General features: G+C 45.8%; 3 protein-coding genes across 5 annotated transcripts in view; 2 read left to right on the forward strand and 1 right to left on the reverse strand.

Annotated features, from left to right (window-relative positions):
- Positions 1–5,126: 5,126 nt before the first annotated feature.
- Positions 5,127–21,748, reverse strand: LOC143816544 (betaine-homocysteine S-methyltransferase-like). 2 transcript variants are annotated; one of them, XM_077297057.1, is made up of 9 exons: positions 21,121–21,312; positions 20,745–20,812; positions 19,106–19,272; positions 18,322–18,425; positions 17,223–17,384; positions 16,887–17,092; positions 15,662–15,738; positions 14,350–14,528; positions 5,177–5,277 (listed from the first exon to the last, which is right to left on the reverse strand). In XM_077297057.1, the coding sequence occupies exons 1-8, from the start codon at positions 21,190–21,192 to the stop codon at positions 14,374–14,376; spliced, it is 1,011 nt and encodes a 336-aa protein (XP_077153172.1). In that variant the 5' UTR covers positions 21,193–21,312; the 3' UTR covers positions 5,177–5,277; positions 14,350–14,373. The 2 variants fall into 2 exon arrangements, with proteins under 2 accessions (XP_077153173.1, XP_077153172.1); XM_077297058.1 differs by lacking the exon at positions 14,350–14,528 and having other exon boundaries at positions 5,127–5,277; positions 21,121–21,748.
- On the forward strand, positions 5,406–11,345 carry LOC143817561 (uncharacterized). Its single transcript, XM_077299055.1, has 5 exons — positions 5,406–5,432; positions 9,067–9,265; positions 9,420–9,582; positions 10,374–11,026; positions 11,341–11,345. The coding sequence occupies exons 1-5, from the start codon at positions 5,406–5,408 to the stop codon at positions 11,343–11,345; spliced, it is 1,047 nt and encodes a 348-aa protein (XP_077155170.1).
- ERCC5 (ERCC excision repair 5, endonuclease) overlaps positions 21,561–23,213 on the forward strand; it is a 105,070-nt gene continuing 103,417 nt past the window's right edge. The window contains exon 1 of one of the 2 annotated variants that reach the window (XM_077297055.1): positions 21,561–21,598. The gene's annotated coding sequence lies outside the window, so the exon portion shown is untranslated. Of the gene's footprint in view, positions 21,682–23,213 lie in introns of both variants that reach the window. The other variant, XM_077297054.1, reaches the window with a different exon arrangement.

Genomic DNA, 23,213 nt, shown 5'->3' on the forward strand with positions numbered 1-23,213 from the left:
GATGCTCCATACTGTATGACCGCAAATGATGCTCCATACTGTATAATCACCGCACATGATGCTCCAGACTGTATAATGACCGCACATGATGCTCCAGACTGTATAATGACCGCACATGATGCTCCAGACTGTATAATGACCGCACATGATGCTCCAGACTGTATAATGACCGCACATGATGCTCCATACTGTATAATGGCCGCACATGATGCTCCATACTGTATAATGGCCGCACATGATGCTCCATACTGTATAATGACCGCACATGATGCTCCATACTGTATAATGGCCACACATGATGCTCCATACTGTATAATGACCGCACATGATGCTCCAGACTGTATAATGACCGCACATGATGCTCCATACTGTATAATGGCCGCACATGATGCTCCATACTGTATAATGGCCGCACATGATGCTCCATACTGTATAATGACCGCACATGATGCTCCATACTGTATAATGGCCACACATGATGCTCCATACTGTATAATGACCGCACATGATGCTCCATACTGTATAATGACCGCACATGATGCTCCATACTGTCTAATGGCCGCACATGATGCTCCATACTGTCTAATGACCGCACATGATGCTCCATACTGTATAATGACCGCACATGATGCTCCATACTGTATAATGACCACACATGATGCTCCATACTGTATAATGACCGCACATGATGCTCCATACTGTATAATGGCCACACATGATGCTCCATACTGTATAATGACCGCACATGATGCTCCATACTGTATAATGACCGCACATGATGCTCCATACTGTATAATGGCCACACATGATGCTCCATACTGTATAATGGCCGCACATGATGCTCCATACTGTCTAATGACCGCACATGATGCTCCATACTGTATAATGGCCGCACATGATGCTCCATACTGTATAATGACCGCACATGATGCTCCATACTGTATAATGACCGCACATGATGCTCCATACTGTATAATGGCCGCACATGATGCTCCATACTGTCTAATGACCGCACATGATGCTCCATACTGTATAATGACCGCACATGATGCTCCATATTGTATAATGACCACACATGATGCTCCATACTGTATAATGACATACAGGCACGCAGCTCACACACAGGCACGCAGCTCACACGCACGCAGCTCACACACGCACGCAGCTCACACACGCACGCAGCTCACAAACACATGCAGCTTTGACACAAATGCATCACACACGCAGCCATCACACACACACGCAGCCATCACACACACACACGCAGCCATCACACACACACACACGCAGCCATCACACACACACACACACGCAGCCATCACACACACACGCAGCCATCACACACACACGCAGACATCACACACACACACGCAGCCATCACACACACACACGCAGCCATCACACACACACACACACGCAGCCATCACACACACACACACACGCAGCCATCACACACACACACACACAGCCATCACACACACACACGCAGCCATCACACACACGCAGCCATCACACACACGCAGCCATCACACACACACAGCCATCACACACACACACACAGCCATCACACACACGCAGCCATCACACACACACACACGCAGCCATCACACACACACGCAGCCATCACACACACACGCAGCCATCACACACACACGCAGCCATCACACACACACAGCCATCACACACACACAGCCATCACACACACACAGCCATCACACACACACAGCCATCACACACACACAGCCATCACACACACACAGCCATCACACACACACAGCCATCACACACACACAGCCATCACACACACACACGCAGCCATCACACACACACACACGCAGCCATCACACACACACACGCAGCCATCACACACACACACACGCAGCCATCACACACACACACGCAGCCATCACACACACACACACGCAGCCATCACACACACACAGCCATCACACACACACACACGCAGCCATCACACACACACACACGCAGCCATCACACACACACACACGCAGCCATCACACACACACAGCCATCACACACACACACCCAGCCATCACACACACACACACGCAGCCATCACACACACACAATCTCCTCTGTGATGCAGGGGCGGCTGATGTCCATGTGCAGCTCTCTGCTGAAGTCTTCAGTCTCCTGCTCACAGCTCTGCACTATCCCGGCACCTCCCCCGTCTCTCCTTCTCTGCCGGGATAGCAGCTAAGAGCAGAAGCCGGAGCTCCGTGCACACACAGCCAGAGGTAGTGAATCGCTGACCTTTCTTCTTGATTGCTGCAGGCTCTCTCTCCTTCAGCGTGGCAGCGCCGCACAGGGGGCGGGAGGGGGGGGGGGGTGTTGCGCGGGCGGTCAGGAGGCAGCTTTTATAAAAAAAAAAAAAAAAACAGGCTGGCTCTCTCTACGTCCCGGAAGTGGGCGGGGCTTCACCGGCGGCCGCAAATTCGGGATTTTAAATGCCCGAAGCGGGACAGCGGGACCCCGGTGCCAAAGCGGGACTGTCCCGCTGAAATCGGGACGGTTGGGAGGTATGCAGGAGGGAGTCCGAGAACGGAATTCACAACAGCCATGGCTCGAGACCCAGCCGAAGGACGTTAAATAATTAGTGTAGTGGAAAAATCCTTCAAGTAAATATGAAGGTACAGATGATTGACCTCGTGGAGACCAAAACATCCAACACCGCGGAGACACCATCACGTGTTTCTCAACGCAGTGATCCAGAACACTGCCCCAATATGCAAATGCATGTAGAGTAGCTGCGGAGACACCATCACGTGTTTCTCAACGCAAGCAGTGAATAGCCAGGCCTTTCCCCGGGAAAAAACAACCACGGGAAGGGCAGCATCTGATAAAGGAAAACATCCAATAAAGGAAAACCACCTATGCCAAGCATGGTATCATCCACAGACAGCTGTTTCGGGGTTTTTGCCCCTCATCAGTGTGGAGTAGGAAACTGGCTATTAGGAGCAGTGCCTAGTAAAAAGGCTATGAAGGTACAGATGATTGTCCTCGTGGAGACCAAAACATCCAACACCGCGGAGACACCATCACGTGTTTCTCAACGCAAGCAGTGAATAGCCAGGCCTTTCCCCGGGAAGGAACAACCACGGGAAGGGCAGCATCCGATAAAGGAAAACATCCAATAAAGGAAAACCACCTATGCCAAGCATGGTATCCATCCATAGACAGCTGTTTCGGGGTTTTAGCCTGCATATTGGGGCAGTGTTCTGGATCACTGCGTTGAGAAACACTTGATTGTGTCTCCGCGGTGTTGGATGTTTTGGTCTCCACGAGGTTAATCATCTGTACCTTCATAGCCTTTTTACTAGGCACTGCTCCTAATAGCCAGTTTCCTACTCCACACTGATGAGGGGCAAAAACCCCGAAAACAGCTGTCTGTGGATGGATACCATGCTTGGCATAGGTGGTTTTCCTTTATTGGACGTCTTCCTTTATCGGATGCTGCCCTTCCCGTGGTTGTTCCTTCCCGGGGAAAGGTCTGGCTATTCACTGCTTGCGTTGAAAACACGTGATGGTGTCTCCGCAGCTACTCTACCTTCAAGTAAATATGACAATATAAAAATCACTCTAGTTTAAGCCACATGGAATCTGTAAAATTTGCGATTTATGCTTATTTCACAATATAATTTGTAAATTCGCAACATGCCCTAAAATAGAAAGATTTTTCTGCTACATTGTGCTAAAGTCTGAGGTCACTCGATGTGCCCATTTGGCGTTTTCTTTTGCCATGATCACATTAAGTTGAAGCATAATATTTTAATGGTATTTTGAAAAATTGCAGAATATGATGAGTTTTTGTCACGATTGTGGTAATAAAATTCAACGGCAGCAACATGTGAACACATAAATATAAAGTGTGTATACTGGCGCCTAGTCACCTGAAAGGGTAGAGTAGAATGCTACGGGAGCTGCAAGTAGTTGCAACAAGTTCTGTGCCAATCCTGTTAAAAAGAACAACCAAGTAGTGAAAGATAATAGAAACCACTGCGCTTCCCAAAAGCAACAGAACAAGCAGAAGAAAAAAACTAGACTTACTTGATAAGGAATTAGTTAATGGGTATAGGAGCCGAAAGTTCCCTTAGGAGCAGAGTAGAACCTGATTACGGTATATAGCTGAAAGGAATGTCATACAGTCAATGGGGTGTTAATAGAATAGTGCAAATGCGATAATAGAGAATATTGTATGCTCGCCGGGGCACGCGAGGCGCTGGTGATCTCCCGCGCTCCTGCGCTCTCGCTAGAACGCGCTTCTGCAGAAAACCCCTGGTATCACCCTGCACCACCAATTGCCGGACCTAATCAGCGCTACCATACTTAGAGGCACTGACCCTAGCAGTACCTGGTGAGTGAACGGACAACTTTTATCCCTTTGCTACCGCCAGCTTTATATGTTCCAGGACAGATTGTTTATGTTACGATAGATTGCTTATATCATCATTCTATCCTTCTCCTTATCAGTATCGGCTAAAATCACACTGCGGCTAGCTAGCACCACCGGTGCAGCCACCAGACCCCCATATAAGCAGTGAGTAGCCTGAATCCATATCAATAAATAGGTTGAAGTTGTATGTTTATGCTTTTTAATACGTAACACACTATTTCTCCTTAGAAACATTCTCTAAGCTTGGGGAAGGAGGATTAGCAGTACCTACATAGGAACACTTTTACAGTATAGCATACAAAAGCCTCTAATAATAAGTAAGTGCGCATACAATATTCTCTATTATCGCATTTGCACTATTCTATTAACACCCCATTGACTGTATGACATTCCTTTCAGCTATATACCGTAATCAGGTTCTACTCTGCTCCTAAGGGAACTTTCGGCTCCTATACCCATTAACTAATTCCTTATCAAGTAAGTCTAGTTTTTTTTATTCTGCTCGTTCTGTTGCTTTTGGGAAGCGCAGTGGTTTCTATTAACATGTGAACACAGCCTAAGTTAGGAATTTTTTTTGAAAATGCCACAGTAAACCTGGAACATTGGAATGCAAAGCCTTATGCCACAAGCCGGTGATGCCAATAACTATGACATGAACAGAGGGCAGGAAGTTAATACGGTTAAATGATGGTCTATACACCTTTCTTGCATCTGTCAATTATTACCCCCCAAAAAACCACAATAAATGTTTACACCAGGGTGCTTTATTTATACATACAATAGGAGATATCATCATAAATTATTTGCCCGTAAAATATCTCGAACACTGGAAATATCAGTTGGGGTAGTCCGACAGCAGCCTCCTGCCAAGATAAATAGAAACTAATAAGTACATGTCACATGAGACTGAACCTTTTTAGTAAATTAAACCCTGAACTACAAAATACATAGACTTGATTAATCAAGAATGGCATTTTGTGCACCAGCCTAGATGAAGAGCGCCAAATTCACCAAAAAGGTGTGTGCCTCTATATTAATTTGGAGCGTATTTTAGCTGCCGTGTCCCCGCATACAAATGTACTCAGTATATTTCTGATGTAGTTTATGCCACAAAAGTTTGCATATATTATGACTAATTTGTTGGTTGTCCTCTCTTGTAGTGTGCAAAGTTTGCAGCAAAATTTTTGTGCAACTTAGAATTGCAACACTTCAAGCTCTTTTATTCCAGGAAGGTGCTCAAATCTGTTTGATGAATTGGGGCCATAATGTTTTCAACCCAAAAGTCCCCATTTAAGTTAAAAATGTAGAGATGAGATACTCACTAATGATGAGCAAACATGCTCGGATAATGTGTTGTCCAAGCATGCTCGGTGCTATCCAAGCATCTGGGTGTGCTCGTGTATTATGTTCGAGTCCTTGCAGCTGCATGTCTTGCGGTGTAGACAGCCACAACTCATGTGGGGATAGCCTGTTAGGCAATCCCCGCACGTGTGGAGACCACCGCAAAACATGAAGCCGCAGGGACTCAAATATATTATCCGAGCACACCCAGATGCTTGGATTACACCCGAGCATGCTCGGACAACACACTATCCGAGCACGTTCGCTCATTACTAATACTCACTAATAGGGAAAAAAGATGGCTGACAGTATTTTTGTTTCCAATACCAAGCTAAACAATAGACTTTACTAATTTGAAAGTGGTGTAAAATAAAGCTAAGGCTACGTTCACATTTGCGGTGTGCGCCGCAGCGTCGTCGCCGCACCAAAACGCATGCGGCGTGCGGCCCTATCTTTAACATTGGGGCCGCATGGCGCCGCATGTACATGCGTTGTCATGCGTTTTGGTGCGTTGTACGCCGCATGCGGCGTTAGGGCGCACCTGTCAGGGCGCGGCAAACGCAACATGTTGCATTTTTTGGGCGGCGCAGACTTTGGAAAAAACGCATGCGTCGTGTTTGCGTCGTCGATGCGGCTTTTTTCCCATTGACTTGTATTGACAACGCAGACGACGCAAGTACTTGCGTCGTGGTGCGTTGTACGACGCATGCGTTTTCCAATAAAAAATGCAAAACATTGTCTAGACTTTTGTCTAGACCAAAAAAAAACACTATATATATATAAAAAAAAAGGGGTTTGGCATTGTCTTTCACAAGGCTATTCACTACAGACAAGACTGAGAGGAGAATCTGCTTTCCAAACCTGTAAGTATATATTTCTCTTTGCATATTTTTTATTCTGTGTGTTATTTTTTGATTTGGATTTAATTTGTGCAATGTTTGGTCTGTGCTATTGTACGGTTATGGCACTGTGGGTTGTTAGTGAAAAATTGTGTTTTTTAATCTTGTTTTGATGTACTTCTGGCGTTATATGATGGCGTTTATTGTCACCGGCCTTGCTTGGTTTTGGATTGGTTTTATGGATTTGGGGTTGTTCTGGTGTCATGCGGTTGTTCAATGTCTTTAAATTTGGCAGATTTTTATGTTAAATTTCTGTTGCATGTTTTTCTGGTTTCTATTGTTGGGGGTATCCGTATGGCATTTTCTTGGCTCATGTCTTGCTGTGTTTTATGCTGTTGGCATTTTTTTTTCTTTCCTTGAGTGTCTTTTCTTGCTGGTGGGGGGGCTGCATTTATGATGTTTCATTTGTATTGTATTGTTCTGTGCTGCTATGCCATTCTATTTTCAATTGTATTTTCCCTTTTTTTTTTTTTTTTTAACTGATGGTTTTATGTCGTTTTCCCCATGGCTTCCGTATGTATCTCCTTTCTTGAATGTTTCCATTGAGAAGTGTGTAGTATGGCCTCTTTTTTTTTTTTTTTTTTTTTTAGTTGGGGGCCTTTTTTTTTTAATTTATTGTGTTTTCTTTTCATTTGGACTATGTTTTATCTTTTGGGTTGCTGTATATTGTAACAGCGGTTGTCCCGTAATGTTTATTGCTTAGTATCTAGAATGTTATTTAGCGCCTTTTTCTGATGTATTTTGGTGGATGTCACCAGATGGTGTTGTTTTGGATTATGTCTTGTTGTAATTGTAAATTATGGCGTTCATAAGTTTGCTTTATTTCATTGTGCCTTTTTTTTTTCCAGTAGAAATTTTTTGGTGTCTATTTTTTCTGAATTTTATTTGGTTCTATTCTTGTATTGTTTCTTCTATTGTATTCTCTTGCAATGTATGGCGTTGTGGTGTCGCTTTTTGAGTTTGCATTGTCCTATCAGTCAACAGTCATTTGTGGTTGTTTTAATGTTTTGGGCCTATTTTACTGTATGTGGCATTGGATGTAATTTTTTGCTCATTTTTTTCATTGCAGAACAAACTTGCAAGAATGCCAAGTTCTTCGGAGCATAGCCAATCGGCGCGGGGGAGTGCGGTGAGTAATTATGTCTAGTTGCTTACAATTCGCTGCCATTTGTAGCATTGACAATAATTTTTGTATACAATTCTTCAAGGCTTCTTCAAGTGAGGGGGAAGACGGTCAGCGGGAGCAGAGAGATCGGGGCCAAGATGTAGCGTCAGGCCGGCGAGTGAGTATTTTTTTTCTTTATTTATTTTTTTTTCAGTAGCATCCTGCTGTGAGGAACATTACATTTGAGGAGCATCCTGCTTTCACTAGGGATGTTTACTAAGCTTAGGCCCCCGTCACACATAGCGAGATCGCTAGCGAGATCGCTGCTGAGTCACTAGTTTTGTGACGCAACAGCGACCTCAGTAGCGATCTCGCTATGTGTGACACGTACCAGCGATCAGGCCCCTGCTTTGAGATCGCTGGCCGTGTTGGAATGGCCTGGGCCGTTTTTTGGTCGTTGAGGTCCCGCTGACATCGCTGAATCGGTGTGTGTGACACCGATCCAGCGATGTCTTCACTGGTAACCAGGGTAAACATCGGGTTACTAAGCGCAGGGCCGCGCTTAGTAACCCGATGTTTACCCTGGTTACCAGCGTAAATGTAAAAAAAACAAACAGTACATACTCACCATCTGATGTCCGTCAGATCCCTTGCCGTCTGCTTCCTGCTCTGACTGAGTGCCGCCGTACAGTGAGAGCAGAGTGCAGCGGTGACGTCACCGCTATGATCTGCTCTCACTTTCCGGCCGGCAGACAGTCAGAGCGGGAAGCAGACGGCAAGGGACCTGACGGACACCGAAAGGCGAGTATGTACTGATGGGTTTTTTTGGTAACCAGGGTAAACATCGGGTTACTAAGCGCGGCCCTGCACTTAGTAACCCGATGTTTACCCTGGTTACCCGGGTGCTGCAGGGGGACATCGGCATCGTTGAAGACAGTTTCAACGATGCCGAAGTCGTTCCCCTGATCGTTGGTCGCTGGAGAGCTGTCTGTGTGACAGCTCCCCAGCGACCACACAACGACTCACCAACGATCACGGCCAGGTCGTATCGCTGGTCGTGATCGTTGGTAAATCGCTATGTGAGACGGGGCCTTTGTACATTATAGATTTTCAGGGCAGCAAGTATTGGGGGAAGGTAAAATAAAGTTGAACTCCCTGCACACAAACATTCCAAAACACAGGTGTAGAAAACATCAATATACATACATCAAATGGCAAAGGATAGGGCAAAGGTACCTATCATTCCAGGTACTGGTGGTTGTTATTATTTGCATATTTTTAACCTATTTGTTTTCTAATTTTTCTAGGTTTCACAACGGGACCAAGGAGATACTGGAATTGATGTTGACCTCCTGATCTCCAGCATCCAGGAGCGTGGCCCGTTGTGGGACAGCCGTGACCCTCGGCACATGGACCAGGTGGTGTCGAGGCGTTTGTGGGCAGAGGTGGCAAAGTCGCTGTGGGATGGCTTTGACAGTGCCTCAGCGAAGGCCAAAGGCAACTTTAGTGAGTATTGCAGATACGCTGCTATGACCCATCTTGCCAGGATAAACACAACCGTGTGTGATGCGATCAACGCCTAAACTTTGCATCGCTCACGGTTGTTTTATCCTTTTAAAATGCTAAATATGTAACCATTTTTTTGTCTTTACATTCACAGTGAAAAAGTTGAGGACCAGATGGCGATCCATGAAGGACCGTTTCAATAAGGGGATCCGTGCTGCGGAGGAGCAAGCTCGGAGTGGTGCTGCTGCGTCCAAGTCGGTGCCGTACAAATACAACAGGGCCCTCCAGTTCCTAAGACCGGTCCTTACCCGCCGACAGTAAGTATTTTGGCCACATAACATATTGCACAGCCACATTGTACATTGCCCAGACACATAGCATATTGCACAGCCACATAGTACATTGCCCAGGCACGTACATTGTGCATCCACATAGTAGATTGCCAGGCCACTATATAGCAGCCACATAGTACACGTTCTAGCTACATATACACATAGTATATTTCCAAAGGAACATAGTGTATTGGCCATCCATGTAGTCATTGTAGCATTTTGGCCATCCTTTTACCCTAGTGGAATGGTATATAGCCCATTAGTAATTTTTTGGTTAGGCGTGAGTCATTGTAGTCCATGACAGGTTACGTTCTGAGTCAGGGTAGTTCTGATCGCATGAATAATGATGACGTCTGGATCACATGATCCTAACGTCATGGCCGTTCCTGCGATCAGATCAGCAAAGTGTATTTATTTATTTTTTTTTTTTTATAAATGTTTTTTTTTAATTTAAATTTTTTACTAATTTTGCGGCATAGGCAGCATCAAGAAAGATTTTTTTTTTTTAAATGTTTTAAAACGATGACAGAGGTATGCATTAACTTTTGCAGCGGGAATGACCAGTCATTTTCTACCGTAGGTATGTCCATGATTGTTATCGTCAGCCCTAATGGTCAGCTGGCGGTAACAATCAGCAATTTATTATAGGCAACACAGACTGTGAGACAGGGGATTGTAATGTATTGATGTGTCATGTAATGTTAATTTTTTAACAGGAGTTGGCGTATGTGATAGGTTATTAATTGAAGACTAATTTTTTCCTTATCTTTTCACAGGACACACAGCAGCACCCTCCAGCGAGCTCGCCCCTGTGAAGCGGAACTTCATGGATCGCCATCTGACCCGTCACAGCCCTCCCACAGCGACAGCAGGCTTGCACCACCATCATCTGGAGAACCGGCTGCCGGTACATCAGGTTTTCCCCTGCCCGAGGCCTCTGGCGCACCTTCGTTCGGGAATTCCCGACAGCGCCAGCGGGCCTCGGACAGGTCAGTCATGCCCGAATTTTTGCACTTGGGCACGGTGTTCCAGAACGGTTTCAAGGCGTTGAGCGATAAAATGTCCAGTATGGAACGGCGCCTTGAAATCCTGGAAGCCGAGCTCTCAAATCCGGCAAAGCATTTTTTAAGCACAATTGCTAAAGGCATGGTGGAAAACCTTACGCCGGAACTCCAGATTTCGGTGATGCAGGACTGCAACAATTCCTACGTGAGGGCTCTGCAGCAGTCTCGGCGCATGCAGTCAGCGACACTGCCAGTAGTACCGTCGCTGGCTAGCATGACTCCGACTACTGCTGCAGAGCCACTCCAGCCAACCCACCCTGGTCCAAGTGCCGAGCGACGCCACCACAGGCACCATAGCAGTGTGCCGCCGACTTCTGCTCCTGCCAGGCCCTCATCCTCCCGCAGCCATCATTCTAGGGGAGATCGTGGAAAAAAAAGAAAAAGAAAACAGAAAAGCAAGAGGACACGCACTGAGGCTCTGGCTGCTCCAGTACAAACAACAAGTAGACGTAGGGGCTCTAGCCGCAGTAGGAGCAGCCAGAGCCAACCAAGAACCTCACAAAGGCTCGTGTTGCCTCCTCCCTCCCCTGCAGAGGTGGCGGTTTGCTCCCCATTAGACCTGCCATCCAGCCTCCTGGACTATAGGTCCACATCCTCCTCCTCCTCCTTGTCGTCGTCATCCTCATTTTCCGCTCCCCATTCCGAAAAAGATACATACCATTCCCCCTTTGTGGCACAGGTTGATACCCCCTAAGTTTATTTCCCCTTTTTTTTTTCTGTTTCCCCCCAATAAAAAATTTTGGTTGTAATACAATATTTGCTCTTATTTACCTGTATACTTCTCAGCAAGTCACACCGTGCGCCGTCTACACATATTTTGTGCTTCAAACAACTCATATATGCAATGTCAGACACTATTTTTACCATTTTTATTTTGCCTTTTTTGGTGTGTCTCTCATTGCTGTATGAGGTGTTCACAAACAATAAAAGTGTATGAGGTGTTTTCAATCACTAAGGCTATGTGTCCACGCTCAGGATTGCATGAGGATTTGGTCATGATTTTACATAAGTATTTGTAACCCAAAACCAGGAGTGGGTGATAAATACAGAAGTGGAGCATATGTTTCTATTCCACTTTGCCTCTAATTGTTCCACTCCTGGTTTTGTATTACAAATACTGAAGAAAAATCGTGACAAAATCATCATGCAATCCTGAACGTGGACACATACCGTAGCAATGCTGCAGCGAAACATACAATGATGCAGATCACTGCAGCATCGCTATTTGGTCGCTGGAGAGCTGTCTGTGTGACAGCTCTCCAGCGACCAACGATGCCGAGGTCCCCGGGTAACCAGGGTAAACATCAGGTTGTTAAGCGCAGGCCGCCGCGCTTCCGATGATTACCCTGGTTACCAGTGTTAAATGTAAATAAAACAACAGTACATACACTCAGAATTGCGTCCCCCGGCGTCCGCTTCCCTGCCCTGACTGAGTGACGGCCCTAACAGCAGAGCGGTCACATCACCGCTGTGCTGTGCATTCACTTTCCGGCCGGCGCTCAGTCAGTGCAGGAAGCGGACGCCGGGGGACGCGAAGATGAGTATATGTCCTGTTTTTTTTAAAAACTTTCACACTGGGAAACAGGGTAAATATCAGTTTACTATGCGCCGCCCTACGCTTAGTAACCTGATATTTACCCTGATTACCATTGTAAAACATCGCTGGTATCGTTGATTTTGCTGTCAAACACAACGATACACGGCGATCTGACAAACAAATAAATATGTTATATGGTATGGTATAAATTTTGTCTTTGAAGCAGGGTAGAAAACTTAAGAAAATTTTTTTATTAAAACACAACATTTTAAAAACAAAGGGTTCCAAGTTTTTTAGATAAGGCACATTACATTGGTGAACTATTTTTAGCATAGTCACACCAGAATACAGTCCAACAGTTTACTACACCATTGTATCTTGCCATGACAGACGGCCAACATCTGACACAAAATAGGCCGCAAAACGATCCCTCATCTGCGCAATTTCCACACTTGTCCTCAGAGGATGATCATGGAAATTGGGCAATGGGTTGGCTATGGTTTCATCAAGATCAACGTTCAGTCTCTCTTTGGCCAGAATAAAATTGTGGAGAACCACACACGCCTTCACCACCTCATCCACTGTCTCAGTTTTCAGATTAATGGCGGATCCTAATATCCGCCATTTTGAGACAAGGATGCCAAAGGCGCACTCCACAGTCCTTCTGGCCCTGGACAGTCTGTAATTGAACACCCTTTTCGTATGGTCCAAGCCCCGACTGGAGTAGGGTTTCAATAGGTTGGCAGACATTTGGAATGCCTCATCCCCAACCACAACAAATGGCATCGCAGGGCCTTCGGTGTGGGGAAGAGGTCGTGGCTGGGGGAAATTGAAATTGTTGCCATATAATTTTTGGCCCATATCCGAGTCTTTAAATGTGCGCGAGTCATTTGAACGGCCAAACGCACCAATGTCGACTGCGAGAAAACGGCAGTCCGCACCGGCAATTGCCATCAGCACAGTGGAAAAATATTTTTTGTAGTTGTAGAAAAGGGATCCACTTTTCCCTGGCTTGGTAATCCGTATGTGCTTGCCATCCACCGCGCCAATACAGTTTGGAAACGAACACACTTCCTCAAATTTCTCGGCGTTGGCCAACCAGATATCGCTTGTAGGGACGGGTAAAAATTCTTCCCGGAGATTATCCCACAAAGCGCGGCATGTCTCAGCAATAATTCCGGAGAGAGTGGAGACTCCAATCCGGAACTGAAATTGAAGGGATCGCAAGGTCTCTCCGGTAGCCAGGAAACTGCCAAGAAGATAAAGAAATTACATTAGTACATTGCAATTTATAAAAGTACATTGACCATACCACCCCCAACAAAAATTAAGAAAAAAAAAAAAAAAAAAGGGAAGATGTGAACGTAGCCGAACATATCTCAGTCATTCAAACAGCTACGTACCGTAGAGTCACCAGCAGCCGCTCCTCTGCGGATATAGCTCTCCGGAGCTGAGTATCCTGCCTGCTAATGGCTCCTTCCACCCGACGCAGAAGATACCGGAAGCTCTCCTGAGACATCCTGGTGTACTCGAAATATTTCTCCAGGTTCTCATTCAGTTCGCCAAACAAGCTATGGTATGCTCCACGGCTCTCCCGGACTTCCAAGATAGGGTGTATCCAAAATCGGCGATGAATCCATCTCCGTTTTTCTCTTTCTCTTTGATGAGCACAGGTGACAGCATAGGCATGAGCCAAGGCAAATTCCATCTCCATATCCATGACGATACTGTCCATGGGACGCTCCATCATGAATACCAGCAAAATGGGAGGAATTCATGTCTGCCATGGTATATATACACAATTACATAAACACCAACCCTCTTCTAGCCATTGGTGGCCCTTATCTATTGTGTAGACACTTTTTTTTGTGGGTGGGATGAAGAATGACTCACTGCACAAAAAACGCATGCGGCGCAAAACGCTGCGTTTTTTGTTGAAAACGCAACTGCGTTTACAAAAAACGCTGCGTTTTGCGCCGCATGCGTTGAAAGCATGCGGCGCAAAACGCAGCGTTGTGCATGCGTTTTGCTGCGTTTTTGTTTGCGTTGTGCGTTGCGGCGACGACGCTGCGGCGCACAACGCAAATGTGAACGTAGCCTTAAATGTAACATTAGTTGTAGTGTTATACTTCAGCATATTATTAAATGTACCTGTAACAAAAAATATTAACCCCTTCATGATGTGGCCATTTTCCATTTTTTGTGTTTTCGGTTTTTCCTTCTTAGGCCCGTAACGCTTCGTTTTCTCTCCACATTTACATATGAGGGCTGTTTTTTTGCTGGATGAGTTGTACTTTTTAATGACACCATCCATTTTACTACATAGCGTACTGGAAAATGGGAAACAAAATTCCAACTGGGGAGAAATTGTGAAATAAACCCCGCAATTCTGACATTGTTTTCACACTGTACATTTTGTGGAAAAAATGACTTTGCAATATGTTTCCACTGATCAGTGCGATTACGGCGATCCCAAACATGTCTAGTTTTTTAAATTATTTTAGTGGTGAAAAAGAAAAAACAACTTTAACAAAAAAAAAATACATTTGGGTTGTGTCACCATTTTCAGAGACCAGCGACGTTTTCATTTTTCAGTTGATGGAGCTGTGTGACGGCTTATTCTTTTTGCAGGGCGAAACAAAGTTTTTATCAATACTATTTTGGGACAGATATGATGCTTTGACCACTTCTTACAACAGCTCTGTAGCACTGGAGCGACCATTTTGGCGTTCTTAAATGTTTTTATTTACGGCGTTTACCAATCGGGTTAATTATTTTTATATTTGATAGGCCGATTTTTCTGAATTCAGTGATACCACATATTTTTATTACCTTTATTTTTAATGGAGAAAAAGGGGGATGATTTGAACTTTTATATATTTTTTAAAACTTTTTTTTAACTTTTTGCTGTCCTTACTAGTCCCTCTAGTAGACTTGAAGCTGTGATTGTCTGATCGCTTGTGCTATATACATCGCTGCATATAGTAAAAATCACAGTCTCCTTTGAAACCCTGGGTTTTAAAGGTAGCTCCATAATGACAAGCACTGAGGTCTTCAACAGACCCCCTGCTATCATAGCAACCCACCGTCGACCCGCAATCACATCACGGGTGCATGGATTCACTTTCCTCCATGCTGGTGTGTGTTAAATGCCACTGTCAGAGTTTGACAGCGGCATTTAACAGGTTAACAATATCAGGGGGAGGCGCTTTGCGCCACCTGCGATTGTTAGAGGCTGTAACACACGGCCTTGTTTTGGGCCCGGTCCATGGACCCGCTTCCGACTTGCGCCTTACGTGTACGGCGGGTGTTGTGGAGGGGTTAAGGTTTCATTTATCATAAAAGAATAAATGCATCCCTCACTTATGGGCAATGTAAGACAATATTACCATATAAAATAAATCCATTTCCGCTTTACAGACCGGAATCAACTATACCGCTAGCTGGGCAACAAGCTACTCACCAATCCATCTTGCACCCAACTGAACCCATTCTAGAGCATATGCAGAGAGCGCCTTATCTGTATTGGAACCTTGCCAGCTATATGAAAAAGCAAGTATAAAATATCGATAAACATGTAAAAAGACTTTATGTACCCAAAGAAATAGCTTAAAGGGATCTGCCAGCAGTGTGAATTGGGCATGATTAAAGCATAATAGACTCCAAACGTCTGCCCCTATTACTCACACTTGACTCATAAGGCTACGTTCCTATCATGAGTTTTTGGAGAGTTTTGTATGCTGTGTATTTTACCCCCCAAAATGCACATAACCTATTTTAGGTTCTGGGTACAGAAATGGTGCAGAAAATGTGCAACATCCAAAGCTCATCATGGGAACGTGGCCTAAGCCTCTTTGTTGTTTTAATTTTTATTACATAAATCCATAGTAGGCATGAAAAATATATGAAAATAAGCAACTGTGTAGTAGAACGGAGACATTTATTGCTTCTTTCTGCTCCTGGATTGAATATTCACTCTTTTATGGGTAAAATCTGCATTCAGGTTAAACAAATCTCCCAAGACTGAGATAGAAGATGGCAGCGGGTTCTATCAGAAGCCAACGTATGCCTTCTGCTGCAAGTTCTCCGGAAGCGACAGATAGGGCCTGTTCACAAGTGGAGTTTCTCAGCTCAAAAAAATGCAGCGTTTTACTGTAACAACAAAGTGAAGGAGAATTCGGAAATCTCAGGCACATTCTGCTTACTTTTTCCTTGCAGAAGTGAGTCAGCTTCATGGCTGCAGCATGTCAATTCTTTCAGCATGTTTCACTCATTCAAATGAATAGGGGAAAAATATGCATCACAAAAACCCACATATTTTACACAGTGTTTTTCCTGCTAAGAAACACGTTTTCATGCAGAAATGCCTGCTGCCAATACCTAACATGTGCACATACCTTTAGGGTTCTCCAGAGATGTTCATGAGCACCAACTGTTATCTCCCAGCTAAGTAATGGGAAAATCTGTGTTCATTGAAGAGAGATTTTACCAGTGACTAGAGAAAATGATCAGTCCAAAAGGAGAAAGAAGATTTCTCTGCTAAGATATATTACTTTTTTTATCTTCATGTGTACTATTGATTTATGGGGAAAATAATTAAAACAATGGTTACTCTTTAACATACTAACTAAAAATACTGATGGAAACACAATCTGGTATTGCACCACCACCATACTCTGGTTACGTACCCCAGGTTGTGGTCCCATTTCTCTCCACTATTGGGATAAACAATCCAATTAATCTTTCGCCCCCGCTTGTTGTTGGCAGATGTTAGGAGGGGACTAACAAAAGCAGGTGAACAGCAATTCACCCCTATAGCCACCATCTGGTTCGATTCTGCCGCGATATTCACTGCTTCATCAAACCTGTCTCCGAAGCTCGTCGTTGTCGGGCTCTAGATGGATAATAAAAACGGCAAATGCTTTGGCAGACTGTAGGTGTTATGTAAGATAGCAGAGCAGAAACTGTGAGTAGCAGAACTACAAAGAATACCGCCTGGATAATGGAAACCAGCGATCACTTACCTGACAAGAGTAGGAAAGCCAGGCTTTATTGTTTGGGAACTCTCTCAGAAGCTGCACCAGGGCTTCTGCCTCCTTCTGACTCGGTATTGTCTCGAAAGCAAAGAGCTCAATCCCGGCAGCTGCCAGACACTGCATCTGTACCCGATGCCAATCCTTTAGCTCCTGCCACCAAAAGACACAGGAGAAATTATTCGATCCGTGCCAACATTTAGGAATATGGGTCTTCTGGCTCTCATGACTGTCCCCTTATTTCCTTGTCCTCCGTCAGCCTTTGATGGACAGGTCACTCTTCTCTCTTCAATCATTGCCCGGGGGCATCTTGTCTGACGGGGCAGCACTCACCCAGTAACCCCCTGATGCCATAGCGGGAGCTGACATAACGATCTGTACGTGCGCTGCTCCCTCTGTTGAGATGACCCCAAGCAATGATTCGGCACCTGTGCAAAATCGCAGCCTAGGGTCGTCTCATCTGAGTCATCTCGTCTGATGAGGCGACCATGGGCCATAATGTGGTGCCTGTGCAGAAGCTTAGGCAGGAGAAGAATGACCTCAGTTAAATACTGAAGGAAGAAACTGAGCAGAACCTCTAGGTTTTTGAGGAGTTTTGCATTTTTGAGAAGGAATTGAAGAGTTTCCTCTTAGTTTCTGCTCCAAAAACTCATCAAAACACAGTGTGTGTACCTACCATAATATAATAATAATCTTTATTTTTTTTATATAGCGCTAACATATTCCGCAGCGCTTTACTGTTTGCACACATTATCATCACTGTCCCCGATGGGGCTCACAATGTAAATTCCCTATCAGTATGTCTTTGGAATGTGGGAGGAAACCGGAGAACCCGGAGGAAACCCACGCAAACACGGGGAGAACATACAAACTCCTTGCAGATATTGTCCTTGGTGGGATTTGAACCCAGGACTCCAGCGCTGCAGTGCTAACCACTGAGCCACCGTGCTGCCCTAATATGGCAACAGACAGAGAAAACAAGTTATTTTTGCCTGTTACAACCTTTGCCAATCTTACTGCCATTTGGTAAAACCCTATAGATTTTCCGCCCAAAGTCTGGGCTAGGAGGCAGAGGAGCGGCAATACTCACCCCAATACTCATGTCTCGTGCATAACTTCCTGTGTACTCCGAGCCGTCGTGGAGGAATGCTCCATATGGGCCTATAGATCCAGCAATTAGAATTTGCCTTTTTTCTATAACAGAAACAGGCCTATTAAAGTGCACTAAGTGACAGGCTTATTTGTGTATCACTTATTTAGCCTCGTGTTTAATATCGGTGTCAATATATTCAGCGTCGGTCTTTGATTCCAGCGATGTATCACTTACTGGGCTGCTTGTTGTAGTTTTGATAAAATCCCTGTTTTGTCTTATGTAGACGTACCAGAGGTAAGACTTTTGGGCTGTGAACAACCCCACTTGCCCTGACTGCCAGCTTCCTGAGTACAGCCTACTTTGTTGTACTGCCAATCAGTGGTGGGGGCGGGGTTACACAGATTAGCCTGACTGGCTTGCACGTGAGACCTAGTCATGTAGTGATAATCTTCTGTTGATAAAACACTGATTGTATTAAAACTACATCACACAGCCTAATAAGTGACACATTCATGGAATCAGGGTCTCTTGCCCTATATTATGCTGCTCTCAGATTAATTTGCAAAAACCTGCTGACAGATAACCTTTAAGTGACTGAATTTCTTATTCATTTAACATGTATACTAAACTGTTTCAAGAATATTACATATCAAATGTGCATGTAATAGAAAAACAAGAGAAATTATATTGCTACACTGGACGGAGAAGATCACGTTGGTTCCTATTCTTCATAGTGGTATCTGCTTCTTACTAACCATGGACATGGTAACATAAGCCATACCTAAGGGCTGCATTGTGAAATCTTCTGCAGCCTCTTTTGCCTGACGCACTGCGACTGTAAAAAGGTTTGCTGCTTCATCAAAGTTCAGCCCGAGATGCTGTGTAAAGCCTTCTATACTGGCCTGATAGGATGCTGTGCTCAGTACATCCGCGCCGCTTTTCAGAAAGCTGGACAAAAAGAAATATGAAGATGAGACAGTAAATATTAAGAGAAGATTTTTTGCTAATTACAATTCACATTCACGACCTTAAGAAAAACCCAAAAAACAAATCACTAAACAGCATCATCCTATTGTTCCCAATTATAGCAACAAACAAAAGACACATTGCGAATATACCATCCCATCTTCCAGACTGCCGATACACCACCCCATCTTCCAGACTGCCGATACACCACCCCATCTTCCAGATTGCCGATACACCACCCCATCTTCCAGACTGCCGACATACCACCCCATCTTCCAGACTGCCGATACACCACCCCATCTTCCAGACTGCCGATACACCACCCCATCTTCCAGACTGCCGACATACCACCCCATCTTCCAGACTGCCGATACACCACCCCATCTTCCAGACTGCCGATACACCACCCCATCTTCCAGACTGCCGATTCACCACACCATCTTCCACACTGCCGATACACCACCCCGTCTTCCACACTGCTGATACACCACCTGCGTCTCCACAAGATAAATTGACATGCTGCGGTCTTAGCACAGGGACATTTTATTTAATCATTTCCTATTGTGGAACTTATAATTATTCCAAGATCTATTGATTAAAATGAACTTTGTATGTGGGAAAACCCCTTTAAGATCCTAATATCTATCCTTGTGGCTTTGCACCATGCCAGGGTTGCCATATTCAGGTTACTTAAAATGTCAATGGACTTGTTACTATGTAAGGACTACTCACAACTGTCTTTTTGAAGACGGGAAGAATATATTAGAGGTTTTTCCTTCCTACATCAGCTATATCACAGTGTAGTTGTCACTTCATTATGATCGGCTCTGCTCAGCTCTTCTCTGAGACCCTGGCTTAGCGATGTATGGACTCGCAGGCTTTCTGTGAGTGGACAGGAGGAGCGAAGATCATAGCTAGGAGCAAACATCATGGCTGAGCACTTCTGACCCTTCATTTTAGATATCAGAGGGGGTGTCAGCTCCTGAACCCCCACTGATCACAACTTCTGATATTGTTAAATAAAGCCTTTTTGGCAATGTAAGTGTCTGTCCATGCAGCGCACAAATGTCGCTCCATAATGAGGGCAAAGGACATCAGGATGACTTCCAGGATTCTTTTACTCAGTTCTAAAAACAGAAAAGAGCATTGCTCCGGCTTCATCTGCAGACTTTCACAGCTTAAAGCCACTTGTCCCTATTTTTTGTAAGCTCTCAATAAAGGAATCCTTAAAGACAAGATGCAGTCCTTTGCCTTCCCTGCCACAATCCTTCTAATACGACAATATGGCAGAGAGTAGAATGAAACCGTCGGTACACCGTGAAGGGATTTTCAGAAATTTCCCTGAATCTGGGAAACCCCCGTAGACATTTAGTACTCGGGGATCAAGGATGACTATACCGAGAGCACCGAGCAGATACAGGCAGCCGGCAGGGTTTCCTCCAGCGATCACTTACTCAGTGTGAACAGTCTTTATCGCTTGAGGATTGGTGTGCAGAAGTCTCGCGCTCCACAGCGGATCGCCCTAGAGAAAAACGGACACAGCGAAGAATATTCACAGGGAAATGGAATATTTCTTGGTGTAACGAACCAGGAGCGGTAACGAGGTTGTCCAGGACTCTAAGTTAGGGTGAATGCTGTACATCGATCTTTTATACTCACCTGGTCACTGTCCTGCTGCTCCGGGGGTCCCGGGGGTCTCGCTGACCAGCAGTGATGTCTGAGTGTGACGCACAACTAGACGGCGGCGAACATTTTTTAATAAAATTCTAAACAATACGAATACAACACATCCATCTTAGCTGAATGTCATTCACCCAAGTGACAGGTTACCTGTGTGAGGAGACCAGCAGCTTCCAGTTCAGTAGATAAGCCTCCACTCAGTACTGTGACCTGCTCGGCCATTAGTGGCCCTCTGCGCTCAGTGCCGGACCAGTCTCGTCTGCACAACACTGGGACACATATAGCCAATTTACCAAGTTCAAAGAACAGCAGTAAGTCCGCCCATCCTGCAGACGGCGCTGTGAGAAGTGCAGACACTCAGCGCAGAAACCAACTCACCAAAGGAGAAAACTACTCCCTATGTTCTGTATGCAGCGAGAGCGCTCCTCCCGTCACTATAGTGGTATCGTCCATCGGGTTATTGAATTGTGGATATTGTAGTATTGTACTGAGCAATAGCTGAAATGTTTTCTAAGCGCGAAACTACAATTCCCAGAAGTCACTTCCTCACCGGTAATCACGTGTGTTGAATTAACCAATAAGCATTAGACATACAGGAAGTGTCAATAATAACAGCTGCTTGTGTGCTGTAAGTTGAAGTTCCTGTGTTGTCAGTGCTTTATACCTAGTGAGGGAGGATGCGCGGAGCGTAATCTGTGCTGCTGACTGCAGGTAATGCTGTACTGTACGTGTGAGCCCGGGGCTGTCAGCCATGTCTTCTCATGCTGCTGCTGCCCTCCAGCTGCGGGGCGGTGCTCTGGTAATTTACAGCCGGCTGTGCAGGGCGCACACTGGGACTCGGCGATCAAGTGCAAGGACAAGCGCAGGTCTCCTGTACATGACTTATACAGGAGGTGCCACAGCAGTCAGGGATTGTACAGCGCTGTGTTATTCCTGCATGTGTGCACTCACAGTGGGCCAGACTGTCACTGGTGGGTGTCCGGCACCGCACTGTATACCGTCAGCTGCCTCACCGCACTGTATACCGTCAGCTGCCTCACCGCACTGTATACCGTCAGCTGCCTCACCACACTGTATACCGTCAGCTGCCTCACCGCACTGTATACCGTCGGCTGCCTCGCCGCACTGTATACCGTCAGCTGCCTCACCGCACTGTATACCGTCGGCTGCCTCACCACACTGTATACCGTCAGCTGCCTCACCACACTGTATACCGTCAGCTGCCTCACCACACTGTATACTGTCAGCTGCCTCACCGCACTGTATACCGTCAGCTGCCTCACCACACTGTATACTGTCAGCTGCCTCACCACACTGTATACTGTCAGCTGCCTCACCGCACTGTATACTGTCAGCTGCCTCACCACACTGTATACTGTCAGCTGCCTCACCACACTGTATACTGTCAGCTGCCACACCACACTGTATACCGTCAGCTGCCTCACCACACTGTATACCGTCAGCTGCCTCACCGCACTGTATACCGTCAGCTGCCTCACCGCACTGTATACCGTCAGCTGCCTGTCCACACTGTATACCGTCAGCTGCCTCACCGCACTGTATACCGTCGGCTGCCTCACCGCACTGTATACCGTCAGCTGCCTCACCACACTGTATACCGTCAGCTGCCTGTCCACACTGTATACCGTCAGCTGCCTGTCCACACCACACTGTATACCGTCAGCTGCCTGTCCACACCACACTGTATACCGTCAGCTGCCTGTCCACACCACACTGTATACTGTCAGCTGCCTGTCCACACTGTATACTGTCAGCTGCCTGTCCACACTATATACCGTCAGCTGCCTGTCCACACTGTATACCGTCAGCTGCCTCACCACACTATATACCGTCAGCTGCCTCACCACACTGTATACCGTCAGCTGCCTGTCCACACTGTATACCGTCAGCTGCCTCACCGCACTGTATACCGTCGGCTGCCTCACCGCACTGTATACCGTCAGCTGCCTCACCACACTGTATACCGTCAGCTGCCTGTCCACACCACACTGTATACCGTCGGCTGCCTCGCCGCACTGTATACCGTCGGCTGCCTCGCCGCACTGTATACCGTCGGCTGCCTCGCCGCACTGTATACCGTCGGCTGCCTCGCCGCACTGTATACCGTCGGCTGCCTGTCCACACCACACTGTATACCGTCGGCTGCCTCGCCGCACTGTATACCGTCGGCTGCCTCGCCGCACTGTATACCGTCAGCTGCCTGTCCACACCACACTGTATAC

This window comes from Ranitomeya variabilis, chromosome 3 (genome assembly GCF_051348905.1).
Source record: "Ranitomeya variabilis isolate aRanVar5 chromosome 3, aRanVar5.hap1, whole genome shotgun sequence".
Lineage (NCBI taxonomy): Eukaryota > Metazoa > Chordata > Amphibia > Anura > Dendrobatidae > Ranitomeya > Ranitomeya variabilis.

Excerpts from the sequence above, each read along its gene's own strand:
- LOC143817561 (XM_077299055.1), top strand. The coding sequence starts at position 5,406 with ATGAAGAGCGCCAAATTCACCAAAAAG. Across the intron at positions 5,433-9,066 it reads GCGCCAAATTCACCAAAAAG|GTTTCACAACGGGACCAAGG; the intron begins GTGTGTGCCTCT and ends TAATTTTTCTAG. Across the intron at positions 9,266-9,419 it reads GAAGGCCAAAGGCAACTTTA|TGAAAAAGTTGAGGACCAGA; the intron begins GTGAGTATTGCA and ends TTACATTCACAG.
- LOC143816544 (XM_077297057.1), bottom strand. The coding sequence starts at position 21,192 with ATGGCCGAGCAGGTCACAGTACTGAGTGGAGGCTTATCTACTGAACTG. Across the intron at positions 20,813-21,120 it reads CTGCTGGTCTCCTCACACAG|GGCGATCCGCTGTGGAGCGC; the intron begins GTAACCTGTCAC and ends GTTTTTCTCTAG. Across the intron at positions 17,385-18,321 it reads CACGAGACATGAGTATTGGG|GAGCTAAAGGATTGGCATCG; the intron begins GTGAGTATTGCC and ends TTTTGGTGGCAG.